This window comes from Alligator mississippiensis, chromosome 2 (assembly GCF_030867095.1).
Source record: "Alligator mississippiensis isolate rAllMis1 chromosome 2, rAllMis1, whole genome shotgun sequence".
NCBI classification, from domain to species: domain Eukaryota; kingdom Metazoa; phylum Chordata; order Crocodylia; family Alligatoridae; genus Alligator; species Alligator mississippiensis.
Genome location: NC_081825.1, coordinates 183,031,013 through 183,052,642, shown reverse-complemented (window position 1 = coordinate 183,052,642; position 21,630 = coordinate 183,031,013). Strand labels below are relative to the sequence as shown.

The following is a 21,630-nucleotide window of genomic DNA, read 5'->3' as shown; positions in this document are numbered from 1 at the left end:
GCCCCCTAGCGGTTCCCGCTGCCCCCAGCCCCGCCCGGCTGCTACGTGCGCCTCGACACTGTCCTCATGGCAAAGCCCGGGCGGACCGTACCACACCGCGCCCCGCTGCAGGGAGGGGGGACAATGGGAGCAACCACCTCCGCCGCCGCTCAGAGAGCCCAGCCCAGAGGCTCGGGGAGTGTGCCCCCCTCTCCCCCAGCAATGGGCGGGCCCTAGCCCCCTGACAGGGGGTGTCCATTAAGGGGAGAGGATATGGGGGGGGGGGGGAGCGCTGAGGGGGCGGGGTTGCCAGTTCAACAGGTACAAATGGTTCCTCCCTGGGAGAAGGACGTGCAGAATTGAACGTGCCGCGCCCCGCAATGGAACTGACAGGGGAGGGAAAGGGGGAGCCACCAGCTGATTGGAGGGCGCGGCGCTGGGGGTGGGGCGCCGGCGGGGCCGGCCGCCCCCCCCCCCCCCCCCATTGGCGGGCGGCGGGGCGCGCGTCACAATGGGTGATTTGCATGGGGCAGGCGGCGAAGCGGGCAGGTTGTGCGGCGCTGCGGCGTGGGCTGGACTGGAGCTGGGCGAGGAGCCGCGGGCGCCACTGCCCGGGGTCGGGGAGCAGTGCCAGTGCCAGTCGGAGCAGGCCCGCCTCCAGCTGCAGCTACAGCTACAGCCTGCACTAGTGGAGGTGAGTGAGGGAGGGAAGGAGGGAGGGAGCAGGCTGCAGGGGCTAGGGTGCCCCAGTGGCACCTTCCCCTGCTCTGCAGGCTCTGCCCTCCCTCCCCAGCCCTCTCCTGCTGCTCAGGGAGAGGAGTTACTGAAAGTGCCACCCCAACACCCACTCCCTCAAAACTCCCAAGCCAGAAACCTTCCCCCCACCCAAGAAAAAAGCCCTGGAGAAACTCAGAGCCTGGTTGTTCCGGCCCTTCTCAGCCTCCCGTCAAGTCGGGACTGGCCCCAGCACCGGCTTCTAAAAGAACTCTGCACCATCAGGCTTTTTGGGGAAGGGGAGAAAGCCAGGAGTGAAGCACGTGGAGCCTGGCTCACTGGCCAAACTGTGGGGGAAGGGAGGGGGGTGTCACGCACAGCAGTGCCCAGCTGGACACATCTGGCTGAAAGTCACCTGCCAGAGTGGCGCGAAAAAAGGAAGAGAACGGTACGGGAAAGCCTGGGGAGGAAAAGCCGCCTTGCTGTGATCTGCCTGTGGGAGAGGCCTTCCTGCATCTTCCCCGAAGCATCTGGCCGTGGCTAGCATGGGTGACAAGAGCGAGTTGCAGTGTGGGGCGGCTCCAGTTATGGCAAGTCCGAGGGCTTCTTTTAAAAAGAGAGAATTATCGTCGTAGGTCTGGAGCTCCCTCGGGGAAAGACAGTGTCCCTGCCTGCTGGGAGCACGTTGCACAACAGGGTCCTGATCTTCATTGGGCCAGGCTGCCAGCTGTGGCTGGACTGAAACTGCTAGATCTCAAGAGAGAGAGGAAGCAGCTAGTTTGAAGTGAATGTGACACAGACACTCAAAAGGAAATCCAAAAAAAAAAAAAAAGCCCTTGCTTTCTTGCAAGTTGCTGGATGAAAGTAAGCCAGGTCCCATGTGTTGTTGCCTAGGCCGGGAAAGGGTGCATAGGCAGGGTGGCCAAACTTGGTATGCCATGGTAGCGTGTCTCTCCTCAGCTCTTGATGTGATTTGTCTCTTGTGTGTTTCAGGTTGCTGTGGTAGGGCGGGCCAGTTATTGCTGGCTTCCCAGAAGCATGTGTCTGCTTGCATTGGGTTAATCCTCCAGAAGCAGGTGAGCCACTGACTAACGCACATTGTGCTGTTAGCGATTCCACTGTGCGTGTGACAGCGGCTAACCTGCTTTTCGGACATCGCTATGTCTACTCCATCACCCCACCCCAGGAAGTGGCAATGCTGGACCCTGGGAATGGCTCCTAGTTCCCAACAAAACTTTACCGAGCTTGGCAACAGCCCCTGTTAAGTTCGCGGACCTGTGCTTTTTTGGAATCTTCTGAAGAGTTCGTAGGAAGCTTGTACGCCTTTTTTTCCCTGGGGATACATGAAAGACTCGCAGCAAGAAGGAAAAAACAACTGCCTTTGTTAAAATAAGTTAATGGGATGTAATCGATGCATGCATGTGCCATTTGGACCACCTGTACTCATGTTTAGCATCATGTTTAGTGAGCAATGTCTTGGTGCAGGAGCATTAAGGGACTTAATGTTTGTGGGCCGTACTGCAAAAAGGATCCAGGAAGTCGTGAGCAACTTGCCCTGAGCTAGGGGTGCCAAGCCAAATGCAAAGGATTCATGGGAAGGTTGCAAATGGAAGGACATGCTGATGAAAATGAGCCCCATCCCTCCCCTTTGTCCCACCCTGTCCTTTCCAAAAAGTAATGCTAATGGACATTGAGCCAAATTAGAGAGAAGCTCTTTATCCAGCCAGTGAAGGCTTGGTACCCAGTCAATGACTAACTGAACTACTGTCAAGGGTGTGTTAATAGAAAAAACTATGCATGGCATTGCCCTGGGTGAGTCACCTTAAAGACAGACTCTAATCTCTTATAAGTAAAGCAGAAACTGATTTCACCTCCCAACTGTTTTTCTCTCTCTTTTCTCCTGGTAAATGTTGCTATTTGTCTCTCAAAAAGAGGGCTCTAATTTCCCCAGATTGATCCTGCCTAGGAAACTCTCTCATTCATTTCTCTAGCAAACTGTGATGTCACATGTACCGTTACGACTTCATGGCTTGCAAAGAGCTCAATGCTGGGGGTGGGGGCAGGGGGAGGAGGTGCTTTTTCCAGATTATTTGTGGTTGCTTTAACCAGCTGTGAAAATAGAGGAAGTGACCAAGCAAACTTGCTTTTACCATAAAAAAGTTTTCTTTCACTTTTGCTCCAGCTTATGATCTAGGGAGACTGAAGAGTTTGCTCTTTGGGCGTGTGCAGTTTTATCTCTAGGTCACTTTGTGAATCCAAGCCAAGTTAGAAATATCAGGCATCCTCCAAGAGTGTTTGGGAGGCTTCTATTTGCTGCTCCCTGTGAACCTTTTCTTTTTTTCTTTTTTTACTTCTAAAACTGGACCCTGTGGAAGACTTGGGATTTCTTCTTATGAAAGGCGCAAGAAAAAAAGGGCACAGGTTCATATAAACTCAGTGTCAAAAGGAAGTTTCAAGTCACTAAACTACGTGGATTCCTCATACAGCTACAAATCAAATAAAGCAATAAATTGATTTACAGAGAAAATGTCTAGTCACCTAAGAGGCCTGGTCTTAGTAAATGTTTTTTGCAGGGGGGCCTGTCTGCTCTTCAGAGGAAAACAACCACTTCTGTTCCCTGATCAGCATAAGCAGGTCCAGTTAGCTGCCCTATCTAAACTCTGGAGCTTGAGAAGGAAGAAAGCAGTTTGATGATGGCTGGTGGTCACAGCTATGGCTGACTCTTCTGAAATATTAAAAACAGGGTCTAAAAGGGTAGAGAAAGGGAGTCTTCTCTCTCTTCCCCTCCCTTTTTTACCTTCACAGTCTCCACAATCTGCTTTCTCAGCAGAGATGCCAAGATGTGCATAGACCATAGAACAGGGGTCAACAACCCACAGCCTGCAGACTGAATCCAGCTCACCAAGAGGTTGGATCTGGCCTGGCATTGTACGGGAGATGGGACAGCATGTAGTTTTGCTGTGCCACTATTCCTCTGCTGCTCTTTCATGCCTGAGCTTACTCTTTTAGCAAAGGGGCTGGGGATCTGCAGTGAGAGTCAGCATGGATGCTCTGGAAGGTGGAGATCTGCAGCCCACAGCAGAGGACTGGGTTTCAGGCTCTCCCACTTGTAGTAACAAGATTACTGACCCCTGCCATAGAGAGCTAACTACTGTATTTTCTTATATACAACATGCCCTACAGTAAGAGACCATGCTTTTATAAAGGCAGAATGAAGAAAACAAATAGATAAATCTTTCTTTGAAAATACTGGGAAGCAGCATCAAGTAACAAGTAGCAGCAGCTAGGGAACCCAGCATGCTTGTGCTGTTCCCTGTAGAGCTTGGACAGTGTTACTTTAACAACCCCCTCCCCAAGCCCAGCAGAAGCTTAAGATACAGGAACCGCTATTACTGTATTTTCTTGCTTATAATGCATACCCTGGTTTCCAGCAGCTGAGATTTTTTTTTGGGGGGATGAAAAATGTGTGCTGTATGTGAGAAAAAATAAGGTACTCACTCCTAAGGATTGCCCTCCAGGAAGAGACTGTGGTGTGACATAGTAGGAGGGTGTAGCCAAGGGGCTCTTCTGTTTGGAGAACTGACATACCGAATCTGTGACCAAACAGAGGCCAGTTTCTGGGGCCCTCTCTACTCTAAGCACTCACTCTATCCCACCACCTGTCTCTGGTCCATGAAATTAGAGCTGGGCTGCTGGTAGGGAAACGGTGGGAAATTTGAAGGAAGATGATAGTGTAGGCAGGAGCCCATGGATCTTCACCATGGTAAGAGTCACTGTAAAAAGACCTCAAAATTTGGTTCTGGTAGGGAAGCTTCTTAAGCCTGCAGCGGACACTGACAGTTATGCAATATAACGCACAAGTACGGAGTCTAGCATGCACCAGAGTTAATTGTTCAGGAGGAATCTTCATAATAAGTGTATCGCAACCCAATATTCACAGGTTACAAGATCTCGTGGTCAAAATCTTGTGTTTTTTAAACCCCTCCTACCCAGAAGCGGCTTTTCTTGTAACATTAAAGATGTGACAATACCAACTCTTTCCTCCACTCCCTGTAAAAAAAAAAAAAAAAATGAAGAAAGTTACAATGGTATAACACCAAGCCACACTACACCCTTCTACCTGTGTAATACCCTAGGTAATTTTTGTAAAATAAATAGAGAGTTTGGAGCAACAGGGCCTTTTAATTTGTATTTTTTAGAAGAAGTGCTTACAGCTGAGCTTCTGTTTCCAGGTTCTTGCAATGCTATTAGACTCACTTGCTACACAGTCATCTGAACCTCTCAATAAATATCACAACATACTTGTGCATACATTCAGTTTTACGCTGCGTACTCGGATGCTCATGCCTTAAGCAAAGCCATCTGCAAGGCATGTTTATGTTATCCCAAGACAGCTGAAAGTGAAGACCACTTTTTACTACTTTTTACTGTCACTCTGATCTACAATATATATCATAACCTCTTATGTTATTTCTGCCTTTACTTTCACTGCCTCAACAGCAGTAGAACATCCCCTGAATTCAATAGGAAGGTGGAATGGACCAGCTGCAGTACAGTGCGTCTGGACAACACAGGTATGGAAAGATAATAAATCAAGCTCAGATGTTACCAGTTTGCTCTACAGAGTTGTTTCAAATTGCTGCAGGAAAGCTCTCAACTTTAAAGTCTCACCCAGCCCCCCTCCTTCCTCCCCCCAAATTACAAAGGCTTGTTCAAGCCACTCAGAAAGACGCTTGCTGTGTGAGGGAACACACCCTATTAAATGGCATTAGTCATTTTTATGGTGTGTGCATGCGTGTGGGTACACAAATTACATCTTAACAGCTGTAATTAAACTGATTCTGTAATCTGGCATTCCCATTTATGAGAAGAACATTTACATGTAAACTGAAGTGGGCCCTGAAAACTCTAGATGAAAAACTGTACAGTGTGTTGTACAGTCAAAGAAGTGTCTCTCTGAGTAGCGGACAATTCTGAAACAAAGTCCACCTAAGAGAAAAACCTTCAGAAATTCTGAAGGTAAAGCTACATAAAGGAGGCTGGCAGACTTGGAGTTTACCCACAAATGCTAGGAAATTTGCGTTGCACATGGCAATTGCAAGTGACCCATTTCTTGGATGTTGCTGGAGAGGGAAGCTGGCATGTTAAACATAGAAAGGTGAATTATCAATCGCTTAAGAGAGAGTCTTGCTTTTCCATAAAGACAAGCATGGGGCTTATATAATAAGTCTTAAAAATATATCTGCTGGCAGGAGGTTCCATTGGGAAAAAAACTCACTTAGCCGTAAACAACCAAGAAAGTCTACCAGACTCCTTTAATGCAGAGAAGAAACCACTAGCGGGAGAGGGTAGAAATCATGAAAGCAAGGTAGCATCTTTTCTTTTTACAAATGATGAAGGAATAGTCATAAAAAAGAAAATTACGATGGAAGTAGATAGTATGCTTTGACCCCTGTACCACACCCTCCTCCTGACTCAATTATATTTAATTGTCTGGCTCCAGTGACACCCTTACCAGTTTTTGGGTCCCCAGGAGCAATATAGAGCATTTGTACATTGCTTGCGGCCAGCGAGTGCATTTTCTTGTAGTCACTCTCTCCTTGCATTATGTAACAGATGCCAGTTCCCGAAGAAATGTGCTCTTTAGATAGGACATGCAAAACCTCTGGGTTTGGGAGTTGAACTACTATTTAAAAGCTCCGTTTGTCAGAAACAATCTCAAAAAGTGTGTTGTATATTGTTGTTATTGTGCTGTTCACCTGAGAGAAACCTCAAGGCCTAAATACTTGTTTGAGAGAAAACTAACAAATCTCAGTTGAGTAGGGCAATGCAAGCACTATGGCTGGGATAATAACTGAATAAAAAATAGTAGATTTTAGACATTTTTTTCTTTAAGCTGGTGCTGCAGTGGGGATGGGTGGGTACCTTAGATCAGCATCAAGTTTCTGATTTTAATCCATCGTGGAAATGAAGTAGTTGCCTACCAGTGACTGTCCATCTTCCTAGATATTATAGCAGCTCCCCACACAGTAGAATAGTTTATAAATGGTGAAGAAGAATGCTACCTGCTATTTCTCTGTTCTCTCCTTGATGGTTCACCTTCAGTTTTTAAGCCTGCTTATGGGTTGTTTCCTCTTTTGTAACTGGTGCATGGAGAGTTGTTGAGAAGCAAGTCTTGGCATTGCATCTAGTAAGAGTGGTGAAGGAGGACATGCTTCTCAGTGAATGCATGGCATGCCAGTTCACTGACTGTGGAAGAAAAATTACGGTAGTGATAAGACGCCTGAAATTCTCCCTATGGCTGTGATTAATCTATCCAGAAATTTTCCGTTTTGGTAGAGTCTGTGGGTGCCTTAAGCATCATAGAAATCAGAGGCTAAATTATAGATCGCTGCCCTGTTTCGATAACCCTGTTCACGTGTTCTTATTTTAGTCGACTATAAGAATTTATATTCCTCCACTGGAGTGAGCAGACTGATCCCAGTACATGACAGGACTCCTATAATCACAAGGACATGAAGAATCACACTGCAGTCTTTATCTCCCCTAAAAAAAGTAGTCATGGCCTTGGAACAAATTCATTCCGGACTTTTGTGGCAATCTTCTAGGCCTTTTCAATAACACTCTCTCCATGGGATGTGTTGGGTGGTAGCTGAATGTTGTAGCCAGCTAACACAGGGGTAACTTTGGGGCTCCAGCTCACTGGCTTGATGCAAAGGCTTGGAGCATGGGGGTGCATCAGCTCCAGGGGTGAGTATGGGTTCTTCAAATGCTTCTTGTCAGCTGCTTCCAGGTAACATTGGCATCCACCATAAGGCCCCCTGTCTGTCACCTAGGAGAAACACATTACACATGCTCCAGCTGAACTGGCCTTGGGTGGATCAGAGAAGAGGAAAATAGCTGATAAGCATGTCTCATGTTCTCATATGTTCGGAGGACAGCTTATCAAAATGCATTGATTTCTTGGCTTCCTAGAATAGCCTGATGACTAGGATACACTGTGTTTACAACTGGCATGGCTAGACCGACCTGACTCATAGGGCGGAGGAAGGTGTGAGAGCTGGCATGAAGGATGTAAACCCACAGCAGATGCCTTGGGTATCTCCCCCTCCCCCTTCTGATACCCTCATCCATTGTCCATGCTAGGAAATAAGCACATGTTCTGCTTGGGTGTCTGTTTCCTCATGTAACTCATTACACTTTAATAATGTCTTTGCTGAGCTCAGGAAACAGCAACCCAACTTCAGTATTTTTGCCACTTCTAATTCAGTTGAAGGTGCGTACCATCAGCAGAGGGGGTATGTCTGGCTTATACATAGAGTGACCATATAAGACCACTGGAAATCTGGAACACCTCCCCCCCCAGTCAGTGGCACTGCTGCAGGCAGAGATGGAGCCGCATGGTGCACCAAGCAGGCAGGCAGCACTGCTGCCTGCCTGCATGGCACACTAATTTGCTTTGCATCCCTGCACGCCATGCCCCTGCCATTCTGGGACTCTTGTTTTAATTTTCACCCACTGACTGAGACCAGCCTTCAAAATCTGGGAGTGTCCTAGCCAAACCAGAATGTATGGTCACCCTACTTGTACAAACCAACTGCAACACATACTTGCATGAGGGGGAAAGTACAGAACTCTAGAGAAAGAAGGCTGGAAGGGACCTCAGGAGAACATGAAGTCCAGTCCTGTGCTCAAGGCAGGACCATCCCCATCTAAAACTTACCAGGCAAGTGTTTGTGAAACCAGCACTTAAATTTCTAATGGCTTAAGCATCTCCGATTTAGTTATTCTACAAAGGTGTACCTCTACCTTGCCTTCTTCCAATTACAGAGATCCTACCACTTTCTAGGAAAATCTGTGTCCAGTGCTTAACCACCCCCATAGCTAGAACTGCCTTCCTAATATCTGACTCAAATCTCCCCTATCATGGTCTTAAATTGCAACAACTTTCCATATACCCCATGGGCAGAGAGAATAATTGATCACCATTCTCATGGAAACCGTTCTTTGAATATTTGGAGACTTAAATCCCTTCTCCCCACCCCTTTCCAATCACTCTTCTATACTAAATAGTTGCCATGCTTCCAGTCTTTCTTCATAGATCCCATCCCCTTTCTCTTGCACTCTATTTTGCCCATAAGCACCAAGTCCTCAGGCAATCCCAGCAGCCTTCCTGATACAGCTGAGATGCAAGAGTGATGCCATTGATAGGAAGCAGACAAATGGAGTCCCTGAAGACATGATTCAGGCTAGTGTTGACCTTCACAATAATCCAATATTGTGTAACATTCGTTTTTCCTTCTGCGCTTTAAAATACAAGGATTTTTCTTACTCCTTTATTCCGCGTTCCTCTTTATAGACTCCTGGGCTCTATTAAAGTAACCTGTTAAATCACATCGATTAATGTTTGGGATCGGGATGCCATCACGTTTTTGCTTAGATATGACACAGTTTTATTTGTCCATGAGTGAAGTTTGGCTTTGCAGCTGGTGTAGCTTTCTTTGCCTTTGTGGGAAAATTCAGCTCTTCCTCCTTTTCAGAGGTGAAAAGGCTATACCAAAGGCAGTGCTCCTGCTCACATTCCAGCCCCTCCAGAACCCCTCCTAGGCAGCCCGGTGGCTTCTACACACAGAGAGGCGTGTTCTCCCTCAATGCACCAGTCAGCTTTCCTAGCTTCCTAGTTGCTCTATTAGTGGAAAATTGGGCTGAATGGCCCACATCAGTTCTGGGAAACTCATGCCAGAATGGAGCGGGTGCAGTTGGATTCTCTCTCAGGGAAGCAGAGATAGCACTGGCACTCTCTTGGCACAGGCAGGCGGGCTGGCACAGCACTGCAGAATTTACTCCTCCTTTCACCTCATCCTTAAACACAGATGGCAGATTTGAATGTACGCTGCCAGGGCTGACATCCGTATGCCTCAGTCCATAGCTGCTCAGCTCCCGACTTTAGCTTTTAAAATCCTCTCACTTTCCCTTTATTGCCTGTCTGTCCAACTGGCTACTTACATGCTACTAAAAAAAAAAAGAGCATCCCCTGGGGCTCATGCTTCCCTAAGCTATGAAGACATCTTGCCTTTTGCTAAAGAGATGATTTATAATAAAGAAATAGGGGAATGAGGTCTGAGAGGAGTTGGTTTGGCATCAAGGCAAACTAGTCACCAGCCATGGGGGCCCTGTCATGTAATGATAGGTGAGGGGGGAAAGTGCTGAAAAACAAGTAATTTTGTAATTTGACTTTTTTCTTTTCAGTAACACTCACTAACAAGGTATCTGGCATAGCTGAACACTCAAGTCATCAAGGTTTTATGCTATCCACACTATGAGGTACTACCCTCCCACCCCCACTGAGGAATCCAAAGCATAGCCCTCTGCCTTTTGCTGCAGCATAGCAGACAGGATGAGGAGGACAGCCCACATCCACACATACCTCTAAGTCCACCAACCTACCCTTTCTCTTTTCTGCCACTCTCCAATATGTGCTGCTTGCTTTATTTAAATAAAGTGGTTTCTTAATCTCATAGCAGCGAGTAATTTCTTCCTGCTGTGTTGCGGTGGCCTAGAAAAAGGACAGCACGATCTCCACTGTAGCAAGAAGGCATCTCCCAGGGCATGAAATTTTAATTAGGAACAATCAGGCAGCCTTGAAATGGGAATGGCAAGCAGCAGAAGTCAAATCATCAATAAAATATTCAGTGGCAGAAGTGTAGTATTGACACAGCCTTTCGAGCACGTAAAAGCTGAAAGGCAGAGCGCTGTTTGGCTAGTTAGCATAAGGGCGCCGGCTGTTCCTTCTTGTTAGGTTACGTGTCCACAAGCCATTAAGCAGAAGCCAATGCTCAGTGCAAGAGCGTACATGCAGGGAACATTGGCTTGCTTCTGCCTCGTGGGGATAGCCCTTCAGCAAGTACAACAGGAGAGCTCAAGAATTGCATGGATTATGCACTTTGGAAGGGCTGGAGCACTTGCAAATAGATACTGGAGTGGCTGGGAAGGTGGGTGCACACATCTTTATGCAGGTTGGTCCTTCCATCTCAACCAGAAATCTTGAAGGGTGCCATGAGGTGTGAGGCCATAACCAGGTGAGAGAAGATATATGCAGGATCAGGCTGGTCTCTGCCTGGCCACTTCCCACCCACACGTCCTGGCCGCTCTGCATACGGTAGGGAAGTACTATAATCAAATTAATTTTTAAGTGGGGTACCACTCAGTTCAAAGTTATGGAGGGGTGCCTCAAAGTACCTTTGTCTATGAAGGCTGAGAACCACTAGTTTAAGTATCTCAACAGCATTCAGGGACCTTAGTTAAACAGGAGGCACCTGGAGGGAGACTAGAGTGCTGTTTATTAAGAGCAAAGCTCAGGACCTTTTGCCCTCCCCACAGCCTGAAGAATCTCTGACAGGGAAGGAGTACAGAAGTCAAGTGCTAATTGCAACTGGGATCAGACCAGCTGCTCTATTCTTCTTCGCAAAGGAAACAGGGCCACAATCCCTGAGCAAGGTGTATGTGGGGAGGGTGAGGGGGGGAAACACTTGGCTTTGCAATTCCTCTGAAGATAGCGTGAATTTCGGAGCAGAGGTCTAACAACAACTCATGAGAGTCCAGTGCCCATTTAATCAAATCAGGATGTGTGAATCTGTTACAAGCCCCAACCACAGGTGACCTAGAGGCAGGCCTAAATGTGCCGCAGCAAGGATTGCAGAAACGGCTTCCTTGAAACCTGGGAAGCCTCAAGGCAGGATTAACAGAGGTCACTGTAGATCATTCCAGCTGTGCAGGGTCAGCTGTGACTCCTCAGCTGAACCACAACTGGATTTTTTAGAGCTGAAATGTCTCCCATCTCAGCTTGCTCCAGGCCTATCAGTGCATCATTATACTGCATAATCCATGCCCCCCACCTCCATCACCACCCCCTCCCTCCCATCGTGTTTTCCAAACTGCAGACTGGGAAGGCAGAGTTAGCAGCAGGCAAAACACAACCACCTTATAAATCCAACTCTCCAAACACTTGGGGAGCAGACCTGTAAATTCATCCCCTGAACACAACCTTTACGAAGGAAAGAGAGAACAAAATCTCTATCACGCACTCACATGTGCCTATGTGCCTCACTGGCCAACCAATGGGAACTTTTGGCACTAATAAGCCGGCGTACAAAGCACAGCTAACTGTTGAGACAATATGCAGGAGTCAGCTTGCAGCTCAGAGAATCCTCTAGGGAAGCGTTAGCACAATCCCACTCAGAGAAGGGAAGTCACTGGGCAGGTTTTCTATTCTGCTTGGCCCTCCTCCTCTATTTGTCATGCCAGATGCCATTGTAAGACACAGGCAGAGTCATTAATCAAAGGCATTTTTTACCTTATTAAACTCAACTGCCTTCGCAGCTGCTGGACAATGTTTTATGGAAAACCCTACAAAATCCCTACTGGCAGCACTGCAGGAGTCTAACACTAAGTAGCTGGCAACAATGGAAACACCATTTTACCCTTCAGATTTCCACTTTCTACTCGCATGCTTATTTGCAGAGAAGGACAATAGCAAGTGGCTCATTTTTGAAAGCAAGCAGCAGAGCACCAACTCCAGTGCACCAGTTAATCTGCACGTGCAACCCTGCTGTCAGGGCCCCTCCCCTTTCCTGGACAGATCCAGTCACTGGCAGATACATGCCTGCTGCTGCAGCTCTAAACAAGGTTGCTAGCTATTCCCACCAGCTATTAAATGGTTAAAGAGATTTTTTTTAATGTATTTATTTTATTTTATTTTGTAAACTATTCTGGCCCTTTTGCCTCCTCTGCTTGGTTATGAACATGAACATTTTGCATTCTGGGAATTAGCGGCTCTGTCAGCAGAGCTAGAAATGCTCCCATTCAAGCAATGCAGCAGATTGTAGAAGCCTGGAGATAGACTTTCCATGCCTGTAGAGATTTTTTTTCCCCTGCAATTGATTGACAGTCCCTTTTGTGCATGATGTAATCCAAATGTAAATATACACAGAAATAGCTGAAGGAGCCTTGCATCTAATAGGAGAAGCCACTGTAAAGTAAAAAACAAAAACATGGCAGCGAAATTAGCAGAGACTACTTGGGATAATCCCAGGACTGAGCCAATTTGCAGAACTACCCACCAGGCTTGCCAACCAAGTAAGCAGTCTAAGCTATGATTACCTTTATGGCAACCAGATGCAAAGGAAAAAATACAAGCAATGGAACATCTTGTTTGGTGCCAACTTTGGATATAGACAGTCACATCCTCAACTAGTGTAAGCAGGTGCTGCTCCCTGAACTTCATGGAGCAATATCCATCTACGAGTAGGTGCCGATCTGGCCCAAGATGCAGGCATCTGGCAGAAACCTGAGGGTCTATGCATCCTGTGCTGTCAATCCTCTTCTAGCATGCCAGGGTGTCACTACGTAACGCTGAACCAAGACTCCTACTGCTGTAGCTACATTATGCTGTGAAGCAGAGGGAGTAGGGGGTGGGAAGGGGTCTTGTTTCCTTTACTGCAGAAGTGATGCCATGGATTAGAGGCATATTCCATAAGAAGGGTTTGTCTTCCCCCTACAAAAGGCTCATTAGATGTGAGTGGACCAGGTTGGCCAGACAGACCCATTCAAAACAAGGGCTCTGTAAGAACATGGAGCAAAGGCTGCAACCAAGCCACCCATATTTAATTTGGGAAGAAGCTGAAGCTCCTCCCTCACGTCCCTTTCCTTTGTGAGGGGATTTGCCTCACCTGCAGTATCTGCAGAGCCTATGGCTTCTGTCCACCCTGCAGCCCAAGGCTCCCTTGTTTTGTAATACATTTGCCTTTGTGAATGCCAAGAGTCAGTCAGCTATGCAAAGCAACATGCTTGGCTGAGAATTCAAACCGCTCTGATCTTGTATCTCCCCACCTGGGTGTCAGGTAGTCAAAAAGAGAAGAAGCCTCAAGGCTTGCAGAATATCACTCTATGCTTTCTGCCTTTTTGTGGCACCACATGCCTCACCCTAGCAATTTGTTTGCCAGCAGCATCCATCTCCTTGGCTGGTTATTCAGCAGGTGCTAACTTCTGCAGTCCTTTCTCCTAATCGTGATTAGTAAGTTCTTTGATTAAACCAGTCACCTACACCTGCTAGAAGTCCTGCCACCTCTCATGCTGTGCTGTTCATATTCATTCATGTGGGGGACTCTTATGCAAGTATCTTGCGGCACCTTCTGAGTCCGAATATAGACCTGGCTACCAAAGAACCTGGACATAAGCAGCACTTTTGATCAGGAGAGCACCAATCTGTTTGCCAAGATTGGTCTGCACTTAGAAATAGCAGGCCGAGCTCTCCCTTGGAAGTGAGAAACATGCAAAGCCCCCCCCCCCAAACCATCCCAGGTTGCATGTCCACAGCAAACAGCTTCATCTAGCAAGCAACATCTTCAGCAACCCTGCATGTAAGCATATAAACCAGAAGAGCTACCCCTGTGCAAGAACCACACTTCCTGCTCAGTGCTGGGGCTGCATCAGACCACAAGTGCTTGCTCAAGCAGAGTCAGAATATGTGGAACTTGGTGAGGGGGTGGTCTAAAGATTTGTATGGGGGAAAAAAGAAATGTGACAGCTCCTACTCAGCGCATCTGTTCCTTGAGCACAAACTGACTTAATCCCATCCGCTCGGAAAAACTACTACAGCTATGCGCAGTTCACACTTCAGAAAAGCGTTGACTTATTCCAATGATTGGCCTAAACAAAGTCCCATTTTAGGCCTATGCAGCCACGTGGAAGAGATGAGTGGAAACACGTGAAGTCAAGGTGAGCAGAATGTAGCCAATAGCATCCTCTTTTCAAAAGGTACTTATGTGAGCCAAATCCCGGTTTGGCTTTTAGTTCCCAGGCTGCTCCCCCACCTCAATCCCAAACCAAGCATGCAAAAAAGTACCATATGCTGGCAGACCAGCAGGAGACTCACCAAGAAGGTGAATACTGATTATATTCAAACAGCTGCTGTTCACAAACACTCAGGTGAGTGCAAGGTTTAGGGAAGTGCTAAGGCTCTGCGATGAAACTTTCAAGCCTCCTAACAAACACTCCATGGGGTTACCCAGGTCTGGTGGTGTGCAGAGAGGCCTGGGATTATGGCCACCTGGGTTCTAATCACATAAACTCTTCCACACACTTACACCTTGATACTACTTGCTTGCAAAGCAGCAGTGAGTATGCTTAACCTAACTCCCAAGAGGAGTGAAAAACAGCATAGACTACAGGTTTTCAAGTCCTTGAAGGGAAAAAAAAAGATCAAATCAGTGTTAAGCAAACATGCCTAGGGCTGGGTTCTGCCAGAAGCAATAGAGATGCTGTTTCCACACCTGTGGGGAGGCTTCCAAATGCATGTAAGGGACTTAGGAGCGCCAGCCCATTGTCAATCATCATTAGGAACTGTGCTTTGGAAAGGGCTGTCTCCCCCAACCTCAGAGGCTGGAGTGCCCCAAGCCGACAGTTGTAGGGTTACTTACCCCTTGTTTACCACAGCAGAGCAGGGTCCAGTGTAGGATGAAGACTACAATTTAGCCAGAGCCTGGGATCTTTTTGGTCAACCCTGACCAGCCTCTTTTGGAAGAAGAAACAAGGCATGGTTTCAAGTAGCAGTTGCTGAAGACCCAGTCCAAACCATGGGGGAATTCCTTGTCTCATGAGATGGACAGAAGGCTGCCCTTATACTTACTAGGCTCCTGGCTCCAGCCTTTCAGTCACTATGGCTAGGGACAGATATTACATGTAAGCCAGTTTAAGTGATCAGAAACTGGTTTAAACCTGTAACAGAACAGATGTTCAGTGCACATAAACCAGTTTGAAAATGGCTGAAACTGGTTTGAGACAAACCTGGTTGAACATAGTATCAGACTTAGCTGATTTGGGTCAAACTGGTTTATGCAATGTCTGTCCCAGACCCCTTGCTGGTTTAAGTTAAACCAGACTCCCCCAGCATCCCGGCACGCTCTCTGGGCTGGGGGGGGGGGCTCTCTGCTCCACAGCAAGGCTGGCCCTTCCCTTCTGCTCCCTGGCTGGAGCTTAGCAAACTGCAGGCTACTCCCCCGATCCCCCTCACCACTCCCTGCTAAGCAGGAATTCCCCCCTCCCCTCTGTCTTGCTGAGAGGTATCTGTGTATTAGCTAACAGACCACATGCTAGCTATGGCCCATGCTGTGACAAAAGCAGAATCAAAAGGTAGCTGGTAATGTCCCGCTGTTGTTTTCTTAATGGGGTGATAAACACTGTTATCAATTGCCTGCTGGGCTGGTCAGAAGGGGGGGGGAACCCCTCCCTAATCAAAGTGCTATGCCCCCCTCAGCTCAGTACTGTGGAAGGGAAGGGAGAGCTAATTTAGCACCACACCCCCACCCACCCCCCAGCTTCTAGCCTGATCCACTGCAGGCATGTGGCTGCATGTCTGGGATGTCTGCAGTTAGAAACTGGTTTAGCCTAGCCCAGTTAGACTAACCTGCAAAGATCGAATCAACTCAGGCTCAGGCTTTTTGAAAGTCTATCCCTAGCCTAATTAATCACAGCTGGATTGTGCTTATTGTGGAAATGAGCAGTTGTAGTCCATCCACAGTGTGTGAGGTCCAAGCTGGCCTGTAGATCAGCCCTGTGCCATTCATCTGACCCATGAGGCCAAAATGTCTTAAGGGCCACTGTCCTAAGAATTGGGATTGTTCCCAGGCACCATGCCTTAGATTGTTTTGTGACTTTGTTTAACCCAGTGGCCTGTATTATACCTGCCTAGATGATCACGGTAGTGTCTTCTGGCCTTAGTTTCCTTGTTAAGGGTTTAAAAAAAACAGAGGATAGTCATCTACAGCAGGCAGCCAAATCTAAAACCTTGAACCAATTTATACACTGAAGGAGGAAGCTATAATTTCTGCTGTTTCTAGAAGGCTTCCTTTTCTGCACTACTTCCAGAAACACTCTCAGCTGCACAGAAGGAGCTTCTGCCTCATCCCTCCCCCTATCTGAGAGGATTATTTCCTTTGCAAGCAGGATGTTTTCCAGTAGGCAATAGGTTGCTCTTGACTTTAGCAGTGAAGATGTCTCAGGTTTTGCCATAACAGAAGCTAAGGTTGAGTGACCCCAAACTACCCAGGCAGGGAAAGGAACTTGTGTATCAGTTTAGAAGAGCAAAGGTTTGCCAGGCATGCAATTGTCCTTGTTTAGCTTTCCTGATCATCTCCCTTGGGGTTGCAGGCTTCTGCTGTTTGTCTTGCAAGACAAGCCTGCACTACCCTTTACTGCACTCTGCAGAAGACTGCAGTGAGGCAGCATGGTTATTTTATAGGACCCTTTCACACTCCTAGCAAAGTCACATGAGGATAATGACTGCTCAGATGTGACTGAGGTTCCTCTTAGCAAATGATTTTCCTTAGCTCCTGTCTGTGCTTGATGGATTGTTAGCACGGGGTTGCTGGTATTTGCTTCAATGTGTCTGTAAGAAAACAGTCAAGGGAAAAAGTGGCTTGTGGTCCTGTTGATTTTGCAAGAAAGGACCTAAAAGCATCTTCCATGCTTAACAGAAAGCTTTTCTCGACACCTGCAGCAGTTAGTCCCTTGCTCTAATTCAGTTTTACTGACATTCAGTTCCTTGCATTTGTAAACTCCTGCAGTCTGTTGTTTACAGCATTACTTTGGGGCAACTTAGTGGGTGTGTCTACACATGCACTTTAATGCGCAGTAGCCTATTCTACTGCACATTAAAGCAGTGTGTTACAAAATTATCAAAGCGCCCCTTCCCACCATGCATTGACATTTTATTTGGGAAAAAATATTTTAACCTGTTACTTTTCAAAGCAAATAAACACTGCAAAAATGGATTTATTAGTTTGGGGAGAAAAATCCCACCATATGGCTAAAAATCTGATATGACAAGATTAAATTAAAATTCCAGGCCTTTACCTGCAGGTGCTCATTATAAACTGTCTGATAAACAGCAGGAGTCAACCAACAGTAAATAATCATGTGGCTGATTATGTTTTCTTCTTTTATTTTTTACCCACATGATGAGGTTTTCTCTTTCAGTGGATTACTATTTTATTTACTTGCAATCAGACATTGTGATTGAACGTTTACTCATGAAGTTCTCTAAAGGATTAAAAAAAGTGTAATCTCCTCCCCCTCTTCCACCTCATTCCTCATGCACCATGCATGACCAGTGCATTTAAGCCAGTGACTCTCAAACGTGTTAAGACTCAAGGCAGCCCTCAGTAGACTTGATGCACCCCTGGTAACTTTTCTGAATCTAGGAGCACCCTATTTTTTAACTATAGAAAGATAATAGAGCAATAATTCTTCTATTGAAAAGACCGCAGAAAGACCGCAGCAGGTGGTTTTGACACTATGGATATTTTTGACACTATGGATTACTATTTGAAATCTCAGGCTTTGTCTTGTGAATCAAGTTTAGGTGTTTGTACATTTAACAGCATTAAGATTTTGCAGCACCCCACCGCACACTTGTAAAGATCTCATGGCATCCCATGAGATTTCTGTTTGTGAATCACTGACTTAAACAACAGCCTCCTACTTCCAACAGGCAGAAGCTGATTCTAGGGCTCCTGCAGCAAAAATAATTTTTCAATTATAGATTTCAGACCTCAATTGGTAATTCACAGAGCTTGGGTTTTGTGGTCAATGCTTGCTACAGACTTTGTAAGTAAAGGATGAGCAGCAGACTTGAGGAGCAGACACAGATGTGTGAGGAAGAAAAAAATTATTTAAAAAAACCAAGGCGAGTGGTTTTGATTGGTGAATTAAATGTTTCCATTTGACCTGATCATATTCTGCTAACTCTAGTCAGTGTTTGCAACCAAGTACAGTGCTCTTGACTTCTGGTCCTAGAAGAAGACTGTGCATTGTTGTCATGCATTACTAAAAAGCTGCTGCATTTTATTCCAGCAACTGCTACATTCTCAGTGAAAAGGATTGTCAGTGAGCATTTGTAAAGCAGTTTCTGATCCAAAAAAAGGCATCAAGAGTATAAAAATGGCTTGGTAATAAAATACTTCAGGTTTCAGTCACTGAATGGCAAGTTGCTGATCATCAGTAAAAATGGCTATTTACTCTAAAACAGTCAAGTGAACACTATCTTAAGTTTACAGTTTCTGAGTGTTGGCAGTTGAAAAGCCAAACTGGGTTCAGGTCAGGGATAGACAGAAAAAGCCCCAGAATTCATCCCTCCTTCACGAAGCATCACTTACTTGCTTCAAGTCATACTAAGTGCCCAGGAAGAGGTAGTTAGCTGTGTTACTCTGAAGTCAGGCAGAAGTTAGTGTGGTACCTTAGACTAACTTGCTCAGAAGGGCATAGATTTTCATAGGCAATAGCCTACTTCCAGTGAATGCAGTGGTAGCATCCTTGGAGATTAAGTACATTGAAGGTACTGAGAAGAGAGCTGAAAAGGAAAGAAGCTACTCCGGAGGGAAGGGAAGAACATGACACTGTTCTGGATTATGGAAATCTTGCAGGAGGTAGAACATTCACACAAAACTGGGGACTAAAAAGACAAAGCAGGATAGGAAGGGATGTGCTCACATGCTCCTTCAGCAGCCGACAATCAGTGGTCAGGTGCAGGTGTCACATCCCACACCCCCGACAACGTGGAAAGGCCAGAGGAATAGTGCCTTACAGCAGAACTTCGTAATGTGAACCCTGCGAAGTTTGGAGACTTGAGTCATCTGGAGTAGCTTCTATTCTCCAGCTCAAGAGGAGGAGGAATAGTAGGAGGAATGCCAATATGCTAATTCCTGGCAGCCAAGCACCAGGTGTTCAGTAGAGCTGTGCAAAATTTCCCCGCCAGTTTGTTTTGATGCTGTTTCGACCTGTTTCAAGGTCGAAACAGCAAAATCGAAACAGAACAGATATAGTTGAACATTTTGCCGTTTCACCCATAGGCTATAATGAGGAAGGACAAAACAGCCTATAACTTTTGTCATTTGTGGCCTGATTTGGATGAAACTTGCAAGAATGATAGCCCCTTCTGAGGGCATGAAGCCTGCCATGAATCAAGGAGATCAGTATAGGGGGTTTGGGGAAACTGCACCCCAAAGTTTTGAGAGCAAAACTTGCATCACATGTATGTGTTAAGCCACAGCGGGATCAAAACTGCAGGGGTGGTAGCCCCTGTGGAGGCCACAAAGCCTGCCAACTTTCAAGGAGATAGGTGCAGGGGTTTGGAGAAAACTGTACGTCAAGCTGCAGACAAGCAAAACTCGTGACATGGGTGACACTGCGTGTGTTAAGGCGCAGCAGGGTCAAAGCTGCAGGCCTGCTCGCCCCTGCTGAGGCCACAAAACCTGCCAGCTGTCAAGGAGATTGGTGCAGGGGTTCTTGGGCCCTGCACCTCTAGCTGCTGACAGACAAAACTCATGACATGGGTGCTTGTGCAACTGACTGTCTCTGTCTTGAGGCAGAAGCAGGTCCCAGCTCTGTATTGATTCTTTCCTCTCCTTAGTTTGTGGTTTTGTAGGTGTTAATCCTTTCTCATTAACTCATTATCCTCACTAGCTACTGTGTATCAAGCTGGTCCCTGAGTGAATCATGATTGATTGCGTAACACAGTAGCTAGCTACCACAAGCACCCAGGTCACAGAGTTTTGCCTGTCAGCAGCTAAGGATGCAGAGCCCCAGAACCCCCCTGCACTGATCTCCTCCACACCTGGCAGGCTTTGTGGCTGCAGCAGGGCCTAGCAGCCAGGTCTGCAGTAGGTACCCCCACCCCCTGTGCCCCAAGACAGACATAGTAACAAGCACTCATTACATGAGTTTTGCCTGTCAGCAGCTGGAGGTGCAGGGCCCCAGAAGCCCTGCACCTATCTCTTTGAAAGCTGGCAGACTTCATGCCCTCAGCAGGGGCGAGCAGGCCTGCAGTTTTCACCCTGCTGCACCTTAACACACGCAGTGTCACCCACGTCACGAGTTTTGCTTGTCTGCAGCTTGACGTACAGTTTCCTCCAAACCCCTGTACCGATCTCCTTGAAACTTGGCAGGCTTTGTGGCCTCCACAGGGGCTATCACGAATACAGTTTTGACCCCACTGTGGCTTAACACATACACGTGACACAAGTTTTGCTTTCAAGACTTTGGGGTGCAGTTTCCCCAAACCCTCTGCACCCATCTCCTTGAAACTTGGCAGGCTTCATGCCCTCAGAAGGGGCTACCAATCCTGCAGGTTTCATCCAAATCACACCAGAAATGACAACGTTACAGGCTGTTTTGTCCTTCCCCATTATATTGTATGAGGAAAACATGGAAACAGTTCCGCTGTTTCGAGCCTGTTTCGACAGAACAAAATGGAACAGCTGTTTCAAATCAAAACAAAATTTGAAATAAAACGCTGTTTCATCGAAATGCTGGTTGAAACAGAACGCTGCCATTTCGCAAAGCCCTAGTGTTCAGGAGAGTTTCAGCAAATGTTGTAGCATGTTTACATTTAATTGGCATATAGAGAGGTAAAGCATTGGACTGGGATCAAGGGATCTGAATTCCCAGCTGAGCCACAGACTCCGAGTAACTGGGGGCTAGATCTTTTCATAACAGGCTCAATTTCACTCCTTTAAATTTAAGTATATCCCTTCAGTCTCATTTCTTCAGGGCATGATTTTCAGAGGTGACTGTGTTTGGAACCCATCCCATTGAATGTTGGTCACATCTGTGCTCCTACTGTATTTGGGTGCTTCAGAAAACCCTGATCCTTAGAACAAGCTTCGTGGGACAGACGCAATCCCCCTCCTTAGGTTTATATACAGCACCTAATACAATGAAGTCTAGACTAGGGATAGGCAGCCCCCAACATGGGTGCCAGAGCATGGCATGTGAAAGCATTTTGTTTGGCACAAGTGCCCTGGGGCAGACTGAGGCTGGGGCTGTGCTACCACAACAAGGATCGGGCCCCTTGTGGCTCCCCTGCCCTCCACCCTTGGCACA

At 46.8% G+C, this 21,630-nt stretch overlaps 1 protein-coding gene and 2 long non-coding RNA genes across 4 annotated transcripts in view; 2 read left to right on the top strand and 1 right to left on the bottom strand.

Annotated features, from left to right (window-relative positions):
- The first annotated feature begins 446 nt into the window (after positions 1–446).
- On the top strand, positions 447–2,571 carry LOC109282611 (uncharacterized). Its single transcript, XR_002089640.2, has 2 exons — positions 447–673; positions 1,687–2,571. It is a non-coding gene; the product is annotated as an uncharacterized LOC109282611 (long non-coding RNA).
- A 555-nt stretch (positions 2,572–3,126) lies between these two features.
- The window catches only part of RASSF7 (Ras association domain family member 7), a 101,763-nt gene continuing 83,259 nt past the window's right edge, over positions 3,127–21,630 (bottom strand). Inside the window, exon 7 of one of the 2 annotated variants that reach the window (XM_019485182.2) lies at positions 3,127–4,743. In XM_019485182.2, coding sequence (XP_019340727.2) covers positions 4,679–4,743 — 65 coding nt within the window. In that variant the 3' untranslated portion in view covers positions 3,127–4,678. The remainder of the gene's footprint in view (positions 4,744–21,630) is intronic. The other variant, XM_019485183.2, reaches the window with a different exon arrangement.
- Positions 4,738–10,211, top strand: LOC132248677 (uncharacterized). The gene is made up of 2 exons (XR_009459997.1): positions 4,738–5,267; positions 9,943–10,211. It is a non-coding gene; the product is annotated as an uncharacterized LOC132248677 (long non-coding RNA).